Source organism: Triturus cristatus, chromosome 5_1 (genome assembly GCF_964204655.1).
Source record: "Triturus cristatus chromosome 5_1, aTriCri1.1, whole genome shotgun sequence".
Taxonomy (NCBI): Eukaryota; Metazoa; Chordata; class Amphibia; order Caudata; family Salamandridae; genus Triturus; species Triturus cristatus.
The window spans coordinates 395,103,140-395,120,715 of record NC_140587.1 but is presented as its reverse complement, the minus strand read 5'-3'; the positions used below and the strand labels follow the sequence as shown (position 1 = coordinate 395,120,715).

Here is a 17,576-nt window from a genome sequence, read left to right as displayed (position 1 = left end):
GAATTCCTTTTCATGGATGCACACTGGAAGATCCATGAGCACGTGAGTGTTAATGTCCCTCTGTACCTGCCCGTGTGTGAGCTTCTCCCTGTCGCTTGTTGTATGCTTTGGCCCCCCTGCCCCAGTATGTGTAGCAGCGCCGCCGTGACCCTCTGGGGCGCCAGACTCTCCATTCTTGAGCTGGATGTCACTCTATCCCTTCCATCTTCTGTTACAGTGCCATCATCCAAGTTTATTCCTGTCCCTGTCCCAGTATCTATCTCCACGCCTGCCTTTAGAATGGCCGACACTGTTCCAGCGGCTGAGCCTCCCTGTACCCGTGTTCATGTCTTCCTGTCAATAAGTTCCAGTGGTAACGCATTCCCTAACAGCAAATTTATTTTGGCTCCCAACATGTCCATCCCTCACGTCTGATTGTAGGCACCCCCCTGTTTCAGTGTCTTTACAGTACCCACTGCACTAGGCCACCTCTTTCCCCAGACTACATGTCTATGTCTCACTTTCGAGGTTCCCCTCTCCAAGATACAGTTTTATGTTTGTTTCAGAAAAGTAGTGTGTTTGCACCGTCCCAGTGCCCGTATTTCCCCTCTCTCAGTACTGGTCTTCCAGTCCCAGCGTGTTCCCTAACTTAGTGTCCTCTCTTACCTTCTATATATGCCTGTCTCAGTGTGGCTCATTTTCTGTTCAAGTGTCAAGTTTACTCTCTGTAGAAACGGAGGCGTGTTCATGTTTCAGTGTGAACATCACTGTCCGACTCTGTGTATTCCCGTCTCAGTACCCGAACGTACCCAATCCCGCGACCTCCCTGGTCCCAGAGTGGATATATTCCTTGTGCATGATTTCCAGGGCCATTGTGAAGGTATTCCTGCCCTACTGTAGGCACATTGAAGCTTGACTGTTCCCCTGTGGTTGTATTCCTGGCCATGCACCATTCCATGTGCTAGTATTCGCTAGCACCCTGTGCCAATGATTGTTTTCTCATCCCAGTGTGCGAGTCTGCCGGTACTGGAGTTCACACACTGTCGCGATGTAAGTGGAATCCTTGTGTCAATGCAGGCGGCTGTAATATTTGAGGTGCCTGAATACAACAGGCGTGTATTCTACGCTGACAGCCAGTCAGAAGCGTTCCAGGAGTTAATACTAGATGCTGGCTGTCCTGTGTGGTGAATATGCAGTTCTACCTGTTTCACCACTATGCTGGGTGGATTTGCTGCCATACATAAGTGTGCTTCTGTTAAGCTGAGTAGTTACACACTATGACGTATAAGTGGAGTCAGGCAAGGACACAGAATGTATTTCCAGGGTTGGGCTAGTAATTACATTAAAAATAATAATTTACATCAGGAACAAGATAGCTGCCAGCACTGCCCAGAATCTGTAACTGCCCTAAAAGCCTAGGGTCCTGACAGAAACCACAAAATACAAACATCAAGACCCAAGGGAAGGAACAGTAGCCGCTCATCAATACAAGACACCATGTGGCTCGGCTTACAACACTCCATAGAACTTTACCAAATGAAAAGTATGGAGACAATTAACTATCAACCAAAACATTATAAACCAAGACAACACAGTGGGCAACAAAGAAAACTAGACTAAACATATGATGTCTGCAAAATAACCCTTGGCAAACGTGTATATGGCATTCACCCTTGCTCAGCACAAACCAACCAGCCAAGCCTAAACTTACTCAAATTTTGGCTCTTACTACAAATGAGAATTCCATCAAACACCCTGCCCCCCTTTACTACTCAAAACAAGAGAAGTTAACAAACTAGCAGTTGTAGTAAATACCAGAACCACAAATATGGCATGCATTCTCTGTAACTACCAGTCAGTGTGCATCCACATTTGAAACACACCACTTGCTGCCTTTTGTCACTATTTCGCACAAGTCTACTGACCACCGATCATATGCTAAGATCGTCCTCTGGCAGGCAGTGCATGTAGGTATGTGCAAAATGTTACAACCCCAGTGTACGTCACATGTCGCTTTGTAGCACCGGTGTCATCTCAGTCTCTAGTCCACTGAAGCACATCAAACTCCCTCATTTTGCAACAAATTGCAACAAACTGCATTAAAAGAACAAAAAATAGAATGGGTGAATGTTTTGCCCGTTGCCAAATTCTAACATTGCTTTTTTGTAGGTTGCCAATATACCTGCTCCTTTTTGAGTGGTGAGTGTCTTAAAGAGGACTGCCACCAAATAAAAATCTGGGAATATACCCCTGAGGCAATCAGGCAGGAGTGCCTGCGTTTAAATCATCTTACTCCTATCTGCTATGCCAACGCAAAAAGGTGTTTCCATTTCATAAACTGTGTTTATCTCTGGGCTATGATTTCATCAGAAGAATCTACTTACTACGGGTCCTGACTTGGCTGGCATGTGTGTGGCGTCTACCACGCTGAGGTGGTCTGTGGTATTCATTAGTGTAGCATGTGGATGGGCTGCGAAAGGACTGGTGGTAATTGTAGCTGTGCTTAGGTATGGTTGACCCTATGCCGGGTGGCAACGGGAGAAGAAGCAGATATGGGAGTGATAAAACTCAAGAAGAGGATTAAGTAGAATATTGTCCTTTTTAGATGATCAACAGAAGTTGTTTGCAAATACAATAAATAAGATAACATTACCTGATTTGGTGAACAGACGGGGAAATCCTCAACTGGTGGAATTAAACCCTGAGCAATCAACTGTCCATAGGACGGAGGGGCTTCCCTTCTCAACAATTCCGCTTCTACTCGTGATAACTGGGTTTCAAAAGACCTTCCAAAATGTGAGAAAACATGGTTATTTATCAGCAAAATTACAGAGATCAAAATGAGAACATACATCAAACTCCATGTGCACATCAATTCAAAAGGAAGCAATCCAGCATATGTATCTTTTATAGAAGCACAGCTACTTAAATCTTGCCCCAGTTCTAGCTGGGAATCAGCCGGTAAAAAACACAAGGAGGGTGCAGGTCTTCTGAATGACCTTTTGAGCCCACCTTTGCCTGTATCTCACTACTCTGTTAAGCACCTCCCTTCGGATCTTGGGCACATCTGTTATAAACATGAAATGCCATGAATATACTAATTGCCTGGGAAGCCGGTAGGGTTGACTAAGAATTTATAAAATATATCAATACTGTAGGTTCTCTTTCACAGTTAAGTAGATTCTTCTTCTCGAGCACTGGCTTTTTTTTATAGATCTGCATGCTATGTCAATAGAATACGGATTAGCAGGTACCTCGCAAATGGATGAAGAGATGCATCATCATCAAAATGGCTTCTTTAACACTTCCTGTCCCACAGCAGCATCAGCCTTTACCTTAGTAACCAACGATGTGTGAAGATCTGGAATGATTTGTGCCATGCAGATGTCAATCAATACCATACTGGGCATGAAAACCCCTGTGGTTGCCCTCCATCTCCATAAGTGAACTCTCCCTTTTCTTTCTAGTTATCTGTCAATTATATAGTAGGTAATATATGATGCAGGGTATAAGCTATCTGGCCACAGTGATCTTGACACTGTGCGCCTAGGACATGAATGTCCAAAGGCTACAAATAGTGTCAAGAAAGAATCCCCTGAAATGGTTTTAAGAGCCATTTCTAGAAGTTGAGGCACAGCCCCAACAGTACCTAAAATTCAGCGGCCTAGCTGAGGTTTACGGTGCTGACTGGGACAGTATAAGGCAGACAAAATGCACAGTTGAATCTGTGGAGGGGATAACCTCTGAAATTGCATGAACCTGCTTCTCAGACCTCAAAGGGGAAATGTGCACCTTCCTCACTGACAGGGCCTCCATAGTCTTCATCATAACAGTGCTGGTGTGGATGTTTAGAAGTACCTCATTGGCTGATCTGACAAAGAGTTTGTCACCACTGAAAGGATATCCAGCACTTTGTCCTGTACTTCTAGATGAAAGATTATACAGTTCAACAAAGTCTAGCATTGGAAGCCTTACCTTTGAGATATTTGATGAGACCCTGTCTCTGCCACACTCAGAAATGTCATCATAGCATGCTTGGGTGCCAATCTGCACTTTGGCAGCATCTTCCTAGCTTCATCATGCATGTTTTCCAGCAGGAACGGGACCAGCTACTCTATCTTTTCCCATTGCGCCCTTTCATATTTTGTCAGCACCACTGCATTTGATACTCATACAGTGAAGTACACTGTTCATCCTATGCCCTGCAGCTTTCTGCTGTCTTGAATCGAACTTATCAGTGGCCACAGGCATGTGGGGATTTAATCTGGGGTGCTATACTTCTCATCTTGTCTGAAGGGGCTTGCTGGCACAAAGGCGGAGTTCTTGAAGAGGGTTTTCAACTTGTGAACCAGCAGAGGAAGGGAAATGTGGTTTTCTCCAGTTGTACTTCACCTCTAAGAGAAAGCACGGACCTTTGGCCGTAGACAACTTGGTCAGGACAAACACGTATGGCACTTTCATAATCAGTGCCACATATTATTCCAAGTCTGCAGGTGGTGATAAGGCCTCGGGTCATAGGATAGGGATAAAATTCGGGAGAAATTATTTCTGATGGATCATGGACACACTGCAGGGGGATGTCCTCGTGGTAGCCTTCATAAACCATTTCATATTTGAATGGAGTCCAGGATATTCTCCATACTCCTGATCCCCATAGCCCTTCTGGAAGAAGTTGTTTGGGTACTCCTCAGAAAGGTTGAGTTCATTCGTCAGTTTTCTGTTTCTGCTCGGTATTTTGTGTTCCAGAACTGCTACCTGGTATTCCCCAGAAGCCAATTGAGCATCCTATTTCGTAAGCAATTCTCTGTGAGGTTGGACTTCACCTCCTGTGGTGAACATCTCTCTCTCAAGCATTGCCCTTCTACTTTCCTCTTCTCTGCCTTCTTTTTCCTGTTTGTGCTGTTTGCCATTCCCCTTTTTCTGAGTTTGACTAGCATTGGTCTCATAATTTTTCAAAGCATTTCAGTATCTTTCCATATGATTGGTGCACATTTTCCAGTCTTTGAGTTCTATGTCAAAGTTAACAGCTGGTGAGATGATGAAGTGGCAACGGTTTTGTTGCTGGGGCAACATTGCGGAAGGATCCAGAGTGTGTTGGAGGCATCCAACATCAGTATTCGAGTCGATTATCCCAGCTCTGGTGAGGCTGGAGCCATGGTAGCTATTATGTGTGACACCCATGACTGAGGTAAATTGAGAGGGCATATCAACCTCCTTTTGGTCAGTATGAGAGGATGACGTGGACTCCGAAGAGTACTCTGGGAAACAGTCTGCGATGAGAGCCCAGGACTTGCGGGCCTCTCCTACTTTGGTTTCTCAGCATACCTACACTAACGGGGCTTAGGTTTGGGAATATTTGAAGTGGACCAATGCAAAAAAGGGGAACCCCTGTACAATGGATGTGGGTAGAGATTCAGGGGAAAAGGAACAAAATGAATTCAAACACAAATATCTCTACCTATAGGTTTCGGAACGTACAATGTATCGTCTCTTTAATATATCTACACTTGGACTAGGGCAGTATGATTCAAAACATAAACAAAGGTGAATTTTAGGTAATTTTAAATTGATTTATGGAGAAATAAATTCAGTGCATAAAGAATTTTCAAATAACAGAGAGCATGCTTATCGAGGTCCCAGACATACTCAAACACACACTAACTGACACACTCAAACCACTCAAATTCTTTATGCACTGAATTTATTTCTCCATAAATCAATTTAATTTGAAAATAAAATTACCTAAAATTCACCTTTGTTTATGTTTTGAATCATACTGCCCTAGTCCAAGTGTAGATATATTAAAGAGACGATACATTGTACGTTCCGAAACCTATAGGTAGAGATATTTGTGTTTGAATTCAATATTTGAAGTGGAGACAGTTTTAGATTCCACTCGGAGTCTTTTTTCGTGATGTTTCAAATTGTTGCTACAATGCAAAATTACCTCCCTTCTGGTCATCTCTTTCCTTGCTTTTGAAGAAGACTACTTATACTTTTCAAATTCTGTGCAATTATTGAGTGAACACAGGCATTATAAACACTTACGAAGCGTCATCCTTAGAGATGTTCATTAATAAAGCCTTCAATAAAGCCTCCTTCTTAGGTTATATTCGAACGCTGAAGAGAAGCTTTACCTGGCAGGGGAAGCAATGGAAAACCTGCACACAGAAACCTGCAGCTAAAAGAGCCGGCTGGGTAAGATAAAAGAGCACTTGCACACTGTGCTTGTACATTCAACAAGAATCTGAACAAAGGAGGTGTGGGAGAGAGTGACTGGGAGGAACTGGTGAAGGTGAGCTCAGCTGACTTTAGAAACAAAAAACTCTTTATGTGCCTTTTTTATCAGAGGATGTCCAGCTTATGGGATAACATCTAAACGCCATTTGTAACCTATAAAAGATTCAATGCTAGATGACATGTGTTTACATGTGTGAATTCAGAGTTAACCAGACTGAACCTCCACGTTTTCCAGGGTTAAAACATGCAAGATATTGTGAAAATGTTCAGAGGTTACTGTAGTAGCAGATACATCAGCCAAAGCAAACCAATGACACTATTTAATAAAGCACTGAAGGAAGCTGGCTCTGTATATACTATACCAAAGTGAGGTATAGTGTGCACAGAGTCCAGTGGAACCCCAAAGGTAGGCAGAGGTAAAGTTAGATAGCACTTCACTCTCTATTTGTGGTAGAGTGGTCGAGCAGTAAGGTAGTATCAGAGGACAGTGTTAAGCATTTATTGTACACACTCAGTCAGCAATTGAATTCACACACTCAAAGACTGAACTAAAGACCAATTGTTTTGGTATGAAAATATTCTTTTAGTTATTTTATATTCTAGAACCAAGCAAGCCTGGCACAGGTAAGCAATAAATACTTTACAGTCGTAATGCAGTTTGTAAACAGTTTGAATTGAAATTGTATATGCACTTTGTTTTGACTTACAGTATGGTATCAGAGAAATGCAATACTTTGTAAATACAGTACATAGACTTGAATGGGCTTTTCAGTAACATTACAGGAAAGTTACTTTTGAGATTACTTTTCTTACTCAGAGTAGTATACCTGGATACTACTCTGGGACATTTCCTGCAAACAGGTAAGTAAAATTGTTTTTGTTAGTTAGTGCAATTTTAAGGAATTTCTTAAGGTTTTCAAACTCCACACTTTGAAACGTTTCCAAGAAAAAACAGTCCATGTTATCCTATGGAGGAAAATAGTGTTATCGGTTTTGAGGTAAGTATTTGGTAGTGGGTGTTGAGGTTCTGGGGGTAGACTCAGGGATCCCCCTTAGGGTCAAGGATGCACTCTAGTTACACCCTCAGCGGCACAAGGGCGGGCGGGTGCAAAGTGCTGAGGCCCAATGTTATCTAATGGGAGATAGGGGGCGTCCAGTTGGTGGCTGCTGGCAAGCAAGCCACTTGGTTGTGGAAGCAAAGCTCCTTGACTTTAGCTCGGGGCAAATGGGGAAACAAAGTAGCACCAAAGGTGCACCCTCAGCGGCACTAGGGCGGCCGGGTGAAGGGTGCTGTTTCGACGTCGGGCGCCCTGTTGTTTTCAAAGCGGAACCTCCGGTTCACAAAGGCACTGCAGGCTTGGGGACGAAGGTCTTCTGGGTGCAACCACCACTTCGAGAGCTAAGTTGGGAAGTTAGGGGTTGGTTTGGCACCATTAGTTTGGCCACCCAAGGCCATGGGGCGTCGGGTGCAGGGGTGCCTTTTGGGTTCGGATCTTCTTAACAGCTCCTGGTTGCGGTTGGGGGGGGGGACCTTCTGGATTTAGGCTGCAGGCGTCGGCTTGAGGCAGGTCAGGGGTCGCCGGATCTCAGGTCTGGATCGCCGGGGTGACCTCCTCGTGGTGTTTGCCCATTCGAGCTCAGGCCGTGGACTGCGGGTGCAGAGTGGGGCGGATTTGCGGTGTCCGACTGGAGCCAGAGGTTGCAGATGAACAAATCCGATGTTCACGGGAGACAAAGTCTTTGTGCTTGAATGCAGGCAGGTCCTCTGGGGTTTTTAAGGTTGCTGGCTGTAGGACACACTGGGATTTTGCAGGAGCAGGTTCGAGGGGGAGACAGGCCGGTAGGGCTGAGGCCAAGTCAGTGGGCGTCTTCCTCTTGTTAGCTGCTTCACGGCTGATCGGTCCTTCTTCTAGTAGTTTCGTCTTGTCTGAGGAAGCAAGGTTCAGGGGTGCCCCTAAATACTAGACTTAGGGGCGTTACAGATAGGTAAAAGGTAGGGACCAATTGGTCCCTTCCCTGGGGTGGGTACACCCCCTATTATGCTACCCTCCAGTGGGAAGGGGGCAGAAGCCTGTTTCTGGTTGGCTGAGTCTTCCCATGTTCAAGATGGCGTGGACTGAGAGTTTTGATTCACCTCGCCTCCCCCACCTGAGGGCTGGAGTTGGCAGAGGTGGGCACACCTCTCTTCCTCACTTGTTTTTCCTGCCGGTTTTCCCGCCTCAAAGTAGGGGTCAGAACCAGTGGGGACCAGTTGCTGAGAGCAGCAAGTGGCCTGGAGAAGCTCATAAAGGCGGCAAGCCTTTGAAGTTTCCCCTTTGTGAACCCTGCCCATCCTGGGGGAGGAGGCTTGGCACCTCGTCCCAAGATATGCATTGTTTCAGGCCCCAGAGAGTAGCAGGCTCTCGACCCAGGGGTCCAGAAACATGTCTGGTGGTGGCAGCTGAAAGCAGCCACTCAGCCTGGACACTAGTGGTAGGTTAGTTTTCAGGAGGCATCTCTAAGATGCCCTCTGTGTGCATTTTTCATTAGATCCCACACTGGCATCAGTGTGGGTTTAATGTGCCGGGAAGTTTGATATCAAAATTCTCAGTTTTCAGTGTAGCCATTATGGTGCTGTGGAGATCGTAATGACAAACTCCCAGCACCATATACTCTTAATGGCAGCACTGCACTTACAATGTCTAAGAATGGACTTAGACACTGTAGGGGTATATTGCTCATGCACCTGTACCCTCACCACTGGTATAGTGCACCCAGCTAGAGGGGTGACTGATCTATGCCAGGGCATTGGGTTGTAGGCATGGCACACAGAGATTTGTGCCATGTCAACTCTTCACTTTGTTCTGCACCAAAACACGCAGCCTGCAAAGGCAGTGTGTGTGTGTGTGTGTAAAGGTACAGGACCTCTAAGGGTGGCACAATATGTACTGCAGCCCTTAGAAGCCTTCTCTGGTCACAGTGCTCTGGGTACCTGTGGTACCAATTACCAGGGGCTGACCTGTGGCGAGAGATGCCAATTGGGTTTAGGCTTCAATGCAGTTTTAGGGAAGGAACATAGGCCCTGGGTACCTGATTAGCAGGAGCCCAGGGCACACTCAGTCAAAGCACATCAGCAATTCAGCAGAAAGTGAGGGCAACCATGTAGAAAGAAGGCACTTTCTCACAAGCATGTATTATCTTTCTGTACTCTCCCCCATCTCTACCCAAAATCTATTTATTTTGCTCTCCCTTTGCTTTGTAAAGAATGCCACGAGGCTTCTGTAAACCTGCATGGAAACTACTTTTCTGGCTGCTATGTACAGCGCTCCGCTGTCCTTTGGCGCCAGGTTCAACTTCTGGAAATACTCCCAATAAAATAGAAAGGACACAATGCATTTTTTATACAAAATAAGTTAACAATTCTCAGTCATGAAAAAATTAACTAGACTCAAAAAGTCATGGTAACAAAATAACATGCTTTGAAATTTTCAGAGGACAATAAAATAAGAAAATAAAGGTCGAATAATAGACATCTCAAATATATACAAGAAGAATTTTCAAATCTCTGGTACGATGGCATGAGAAGTAAACATGTAGTGACTTTAATACCCTGGACTTCAGGTAGTTTTACCATAGCAAAACCCTTTACATTTCAGGTTATGTTTTTTACAGGCGTGATCCAAGCTACAATGTCACAGACGTCACATTTGTACATATTTTTTTTTAGACTAAGCCAGCTTCATAGCTGCAAAGCTGGCAACATTTAACCTCTTCTGTGCCCATGACAAGATAGTCTCGTCATGGAGCACGGTTGCGCTGTGCCCATGACGAGACTATCTCGTCATGAACCCCACCCACTAATGCAACGCCCGGCACAGGAGGGGGAAAGGGCGTGGCACTGAAGGGGTTAAAGAAATTGGAGGATAAAAGAGGGCCTGCAATGTATGACATACTTCTCCGTTGCCATACAATGCTGTGGGTTGGTAGACACTTAATTAGGCCAAGCCTGCCACGGCGCATGCGCTCCTGCTTGCACGAGATATTGTTGACAGTAAAGGGTTTAGAGCCCACCCATTGCTTACAAATAATTAGCTCCATGTTCACTCTTCTTTGCTGCCTGCTAATTGGCCAGCTGAGGTCAAGTGTCACTTCCGTTCCATTCTGTGGAGCAAGGTCCAGGCACACATTGATTCCGTTTAATTAGTGCACGTATGCTGCTCGTGCTGTGATAGAGGTACTATTTTTTCTTCCTACCTCTCACTCCCCCTTGTGCGTGGTGCTTCTTTCCCCTTCCACACACCGCAGTGTTTAACTTTTGGCCATATTGTACTGCAGCTGCTGTGCAACATGCCTGAAAGTTATTTGGAAAATAAAATGCAATGATTTGGCGCAGCTCCACATCACAGCAATTTTCTTTTTTCTTTTTCTTTTGTTAACTTTTAGGCATTTTGCATAGCAGCTGCTGTAAAACATGGATGAAAGTATAAAAAGTAAAAATAAAAAAATAAAAGCACTATTACACCATCAGCTTTGACCGCATCATACTGCTTTTTATCATCTTAACTTTTATCCATATTGCACAGTGGAGAGACCTATTGGCTTTCCAAGCTTGTTTTTTTTGTTGAGGCAGTATTACACTATCTCTCCTTTCTCCAATGATGATGGTCACAAGGCGTGACTTCTGCCCGTGAGGAATGCAAGAGATACAACTAAGCATTGGCCATTTACCACTACCATGAGACACTGGGTGCAAGTTCACCGCAAAAAAGAATCTGCTAACAAGACAAAACTATAGCTCTCTGGACATTTTAGAGAAACCTTGTGGACTTCTCAAAGAAAATGTTTTGTTCTTCGGTTAGTAGTCAATGATGTGTCCAGCTATTGTTTCTAAGGCTTGCATTGCAACATGCATTGGATAGATAACTCTCATAGCCATGATGGTAAGAGCCGTCATAATGCATCCAAACTACTTTCGCTAATTGCAGTGAATTCAGATCTCTGCAGTAATTCTATCATGGTAACAAATACAGGATAACATTTTTCCAGTTCTGTCAAAAGCTTCAACGGCTCTTCACCACCAACCACATCAAATTTAATATGTTATGAATCATATATACAGAGTACTTCACGTGTGATGTCAGACTTTTCTAGTCTTTGTTATGGGAGAAAGTTTTGAAATTCCAGTTGATTCTCCAACCAGTTACTGAAAACCATCAGGCCTCGTTAAGCCTTATAATTCATCTGGCCTGGTTAAGCTTCGCTAGTTCCACTTTACATTGCACGGTTTGCACAACTTTTTATACAGAATTAGGATAGGAATTCCATGACATTTTGGTGCTTGTGGGTACACAGGGGGCAAAGATGGTTGTAGATTATACCAGTAAAGGGTGCTTCTCTGGTGGAGGCCCAACCTTGCATCAAATTGTTGTGTTACTTCACAGACTATATGTGCATTCTCGGTCCGGTCCCTTAGAAGCTTCATACCTTGTATCTATATGGATATGTTAATGTTCCCATTAATTGAGTGATTTTTAAGGGCCACCCTGCCTATGACCTCTCCAGGATGTGAATATTGACTGCGGGTTAGGGTTTAGATCAAAGGCTGTTTCCAGTTGGAGTTGGGGAATCAAGTCTTGTAACTATTCACATCAACATACACATAAGTGATCGGTGTTGGGGGGGGGGGGGGGCGGGGGGAGGTACATTATGGTATTTATGTCAATATCACCCAGTGAGGTTGACAGGAAGATGACTCTGTGAGTGGAACGCCCACTGAGGACATCTGCTCTGATAAGCAAATACAGACTTCCATCTTTTTGAGGTTGGTAAATTAAGTATCATTAAATCAGGTAACAGTAATACTGTTTGTTATTTACAGTGCTAAGGAACAGCAAAACTATGGCATGAAGACTATCTAAAAAGCAAGATATTATAATTAGCCTAATTACAGGATAATATTTAGCAAGTCAGTGTTTCCTGGTCCTAGAAGGGAATATAACAAGTTCTTGTCCTCAATGTGGAAGTGTGTTCTCTCCCCGAGACATTGTTCTTTCAAACTAGTTGGCTGTTATGAATCGAATTTTGATCTATCTGTAAAAACAGTGGTGAGTGGTAACAAAATGGTTACTTACCAGTAGGAGTAGTTTTGCAGCTTGAACAATTTTCTGGATTCACATGCTGTGCATTATTCCGCCATCTAGTGGTTGGGTCCAGAATTGTCTTATTTTTTTCTTGTTTTGGTCGCTGTCGACCACCATTTGGTGCCAGGTATGTCCCTTGTGGGACGTCAGACAGTATCCTGGAGGTCGATGTGCCTGGTAGCCATCTTCGGATTCTTTTTTCTGTTTCATAGTCTTTAAGATGGTTGTTAAATAAGTTGTTTAATCATTTACTTCCCCACCTGTTTGTTTTACTTGTAGGGGAGGCCGAGTGGGTCGCATGTGAATCCAGAAAATTCTTCAAAGCTGTAAAACTACTCCTACTGGTAAGTAACCATTTTGTTTTGCAGAGTGAATCCTTTTCTGGATTCACATGCTGTGCATTAGATTATGTGGCGGTTTCTCCTGTGTTTGGGAGGCTGTGGTGAAAGGAAGACTTTGCAAACCTGTGTTGAAGCACCCTTTGTCCAATTTGAGCTTCCTTACTTTAGTTAAATGTCCACACAGTAATGCTTCGTGAACGTGTGTGGTGATGCCCATGTTGCTGCTGCATAAATAGAGTCAATAGGTACATTTGCCTTGAAAGCCAAGATTGCTCCTTTTTTTCTTGTGGAGTGAGCCGTTAGCTTTGTTAGTTCTTTTTTGGCACTGGCATAACACGATTTGATGGTTTGTACTATCCATCTTGCAATGGTTGCCTTTGTGACTGGTGATCCTGTGTTGGTATGCGAGTAGGCGACAAACAATTGTTTTGTCTTCCTGATTTGTTCTGTTTTTTTGCAAATAATACAGTAACACTCTCCTTACATCCAGGGTATGGAGGCTTCTTACTCCTTTAGTTTTTGGGTTCTTGAAGAAAACTGGTAGAATGATATTTTGATCTAAATAGTACTTAGATACCCCTTTTAGTAAGAAGTGTGGGTTTTTCTTTAGGATTACTTTATCCTTGTGTATTTGTAAATGTGATTCCTGTATTGTTAGAGCTTGCAGCTCACTTACTCTTCGTAGCGATGTGACAGCGATGAGAAAGACTGTCTTTAGAGTAACATGTTTGAGGTCCGCTGTATGCATGGGCTCAAAGGGTTTTGTCATAAGTTGTAATAGTACTGTATATAGGCTCCATGTAGGTACTAGAGCTGCTCTCAGTAAACAATTCTTTTTGCCCCTTCTAGTAACCTTTTAATCACTGGTCTTGTGAAAAAACCTTTACATGTGTTCCCTCTTGTGTATGCTACTATGGCCGCCAGGTGTACCTTTATGCTTGAGTAGTTGATGTTACTATCTAGGAGGTAAGTCAGGTATGTTATTACTCTTTCTTGAGAGTCTATTGAACCGATCTTATTGTTAGCGGTGCACCAGATGGTATATCGCTTCCATTTTGCTTTATAGCATTTTTTTGTTGACTTCTTTCTGGCCTCTTTTAGAATTTCCATTGTTCGTAAAGGCAGGTTGATGTGGCCAAATTCTATGCACTCGGGTGCCAGGCTGCCAGATGCAGTGTTGCTGGTTCCGAGAGAAAGACTTGTCCTTGTTGCATTGTTAGCAGGTCTTTCTCTGCCTTGATCTTGAACCTCTCCCCTTTGGATAATACTAGGAGGGTTGAGTTCCATGTTTGTCTTCGCCATTGAGGGGCAATGAGGATAATATTTGTTCCTGGATATTTTGCTTTTTCTAACACTTTTTGCATCAGGGATATTAGTGGAAAGGCGTAAGCAAATGTCCGTGACCAGTTGAGTGAAAGTGCATTTCTCTCTGACTGGTGGTGTGGAAACCTCGAGGCAAAGTACTGGTATTTCTTGTTGTACATTGTTGCAAACAGATCTATCACTGGTGTCCCCCAGAACTTGAAAAGGTATTGTACTGTTTGTTGATCCAACTCCCATTTGTGTGAGCAGTTGTTCTGTCAGCTCAGCTGATCCGCTGTAATGTTGCCTACTCCTGGTAGATGTACAGTTTGTAGATTGATGTTGTGGACTACTGCCCACTGCCAGATCTCCTGTCCTTGCTGTCCTGTTGTCATTTTTTATCTGTTGAAGAGATTTATCTACCTCCTTTCCAAACAGTGCTTCTCCAATGAATGGTCTATTAATGATGGAGGTTTGAACTTCCTGTTTGAACCCCGACTTAAGGCAGGTGTTTGTCATCTTCTTTCCATCCTAGACAAAAGATCAAGCCCTTTTCTTGTCCTCCTCAGGGAGTTTGTTAAGAATTTCCTCTATCTAATCCCACTGTTGGTGGCCATATCTATTTAGTTGGGCATTAGAATTTGTAATACGCCATTGTGTTGCTGCTTCCTTTTCCATTCTTCTACCCACCATATCCATCCTTTTACTCTCCTCTGATGGAGGTCCGGTGTTGGAGATGGCATTAGCTCGCCTTCTGGCAGTGGTGACAATAATTGAGCCAGGTACTGCATTTCCCTGAATATATTTAGGGTCTTTTGAGGAGGCTTTAAACTTCTTTTCCACTCTGGGTATTATCCCCTTGTTTGAAGCGGATTCCTTGAAGGCATCTTTGCTTTGGTCCAGAATACTGGGTAGCATAGGAAGGTATTGAGTTCCTTTTGTAGCTGGTGCCAGTGTTTCTAGTTAAAAACATGTGTCCCCTTTTTCTTCCTCTAGGGCTACTCCAAATTGATTTGCTGCCCTTTTAACAAGGTCATTGTAGAAAGCTATGTAATCTGGAGGCGAAGCCTTTGAAGGGTAACTGCAGATCTCTTCTTCCGGGCTTTCGGTATCGAGATCATTCCATGTATCTTTGACATTTTTGGAGTTTTCCTCTTCTTCAGGTACATCTCCATATTCCTCGGGTTCTTCGTCTCGAGGTTCAGGGGTTGGAGGGGAGTCGCAGATACCTTCTTCTTCTCTGTAGGCGTCTTCTGCCTCTTCGGCATCGACGTTTTCCTGTTCGGCAACCGGTGCCTTTGGGATGCTAAAGTCTTTCAGCGAGGCGTAAAACTCCTTTTTCTTCTGCAGGAGCGAAGCCATTTCCTCCTCGAGTCTTTTCCTCTTTCTTTCAACTTTGAGGGCCCTCTCGGCGTCGGAGGCCGGAGATTTTCTCTTTTTCCCCCCGACGTCGACGATAGTCTTCGATGGTGGTGTGCCCTTTTTCGCGGGTTCGTGCTCGACCCTTGTTTTTGTTGTTTTTGGCAATTTTCCCTCTTCGATAACCTTTGGTTGGGTTCTGTGGGGTTCTTTTAATTGCGGCTGACCCTCGATCGCCTTTTAGGTTGGCGTCGGGGCTACATTGGAAGCCTTATGTTCGTGGCACTTCGGTTCCGACATATTTTTATGGTGTCTTACCTTTTCTGTCTTCTTCTTCGGATCACTGCCCAGTTTGAAACCCTAGTAGTACAGATGGCTAGGTATGTAGGGTGATAGATGGGTAGGGATGAGGAGGAGGGGTGAGGAAGAGTTAAGAGTGGAGATGAAGTGGAGATGGTAGGAGGAAGTGATATGTAGAAAAGGCATTCAGAGGGGTGGTAGAAAGAGAGGTAAGGTGGTGATGTGAAAGTGCATCGGATACAACAGGTTAGGTGGAATAAAGATGAAAAAGGGTATGAGGTAGGGATAGAGCAGTATATAATGGGAGGGGTCACGGAGGGGAAAAATTGAGGTCTGAGAGGGAGAGAGAAAAGGGGAATGGTCAAATTGGTCAAAGTGTAGGAGGAAGACTTGAGAGGGTAGGAAAGACGAGAATGAATGAAGGAGTAAGAGGTGAAAAGCAGAAGGGTGAGAAGGTCAGGGGAACACTGAAGGATTAAGAGGCAGAGGTTGAAGACAGATATGAGGAGTAAATGGGAACAAGAGAGGTGATGGCTCAAACACATGGGGGCTGCTAACCAGTAGTAAAGTACTGTGGTCTCCTTGAAAACATGCTGAAATTGGCATACAACTGAATGGCACCTCTATTTAGAATTCCCTAATCTATGGTACTACTTACTCCATTTAAGCTCCAGGGCATGACCAAGTGATAGTAGTAGGGGAGGAAAGGTGTTCCAAAGCGAAGGGGGCTGTATTATTCGAGTCTGAGGACTAGCTCTAGGGAGTAGATTAGTTGGTTTTTGTAACAGCAATGTTTTCTCCTCACAAGTGGATAAATCTTTTGCTGGACTAAGAATTAATCATTACAAGCACAATGGGAGTCTACTTACTTCAATCTTTCTCTAACTAGTTACGCAATACTATAAACACAATAAAGGGCAAGAAGAACTGTGACTGCAGCTGAGACGGAAGTGGCAACCTGGCAAGAAACCGGAGCAGTACCATCTCATGGCAGTGGCTGTGGTGGACAGAGTGTCTGTGTGTGCCCATGAAACAAGATGAGAGATTGCAAGGAATCTCACATGTTTTGGGAACTGTGTAGCAATGGCACTCGTGCATGATATCAAGAGTCCATACTAGGACATCTACCAGGGATAACATGTGACTAGCAACAAGCTAGCAGAGACAGCCACATTCAACTCACCAGTAATGGTGGCTGAAAACCAAAACTAGTGTTTAAAAGTTTCGACTTAAATCTGCTTGCAAAAGAGAAAAATGGGTATCCTGGAGGCAGGTCTCAGGTGACTTTGGGCTTCAAGTAGCTAGCTGTAAATTAACCATCTGGGCTGCTAAAGGGAGTTTCAGGTAGGCACTAGAGCTCTTTTTCAAAAAGTCCCATGACTAGGCATCTTTGGAAAGGTGGAACAGGATGGTCCAAAATCGGGTCCTGCAAAGATCTCAAAGTAGAGACTTGCACTCTCTATTGAAATTAGGGCAGTCAAGCATCTTGTAGTACCTGACAAACTGCCACTCACTAAGCAAACCAAGCAGTTATCAGGCACTGATGACCCATGCTTGACTTTCTGACTAGCTAAAAATGTGCATTGACTCAGGCTCTTCAAGACAAGTATAATGTAGCTTCTTTTTTCGGTACTATGGTGGGTCGCTACTAGCATCCTTAGTGTTGTTTGGCTTGGAAGAAACAAGAAACACTGTTGAAAACATGTGAACATAACTCATGTTAGCCTCACAGTCAAATCACAGGGTAACTGGCTCAATTACTGTGGAGTCGTTTATAACCCTTGGGGCTTGAACAGAAAGATTTTGAAAGATTATAACATGTTTCCCTCAGTGGGTGGAATGCTGATGTAGCCTAATTGTGACATCAATACTTACCCATTCTTCATCTCAAGCACATAACTGCATGGCAGGCGATTTAAAGTTGTCACTGCCTGCA

At 44.0% G+C, this 17,576-nt stretch overlaps 1 protein-coding gene across 2 annotated transcripts in view; it reads right to left on the bottom strand.

Moving 5' to 3' along the window:
- The window catches only part of LRP12 (LDL receptor related protein 12), a 221,406-nt gene that overhangs the window by 45,865 nt on the left and 157,965 nt on the right, over window positions 1-17,576 (bottom strand). For both annotated transcript variants that reach the window (XM_085605112.1, XM_085605113.1), the window contains one exon: window positions 2,633-2,765. In XM_085605112.1, the coding sequence (XP_085461238.1) occupies window positions 2,633-2,765 (133 nt within the window). The remainder of the gene's footprint in view (window positions 1-2,632; window positions 2,766-17,576) is intronic.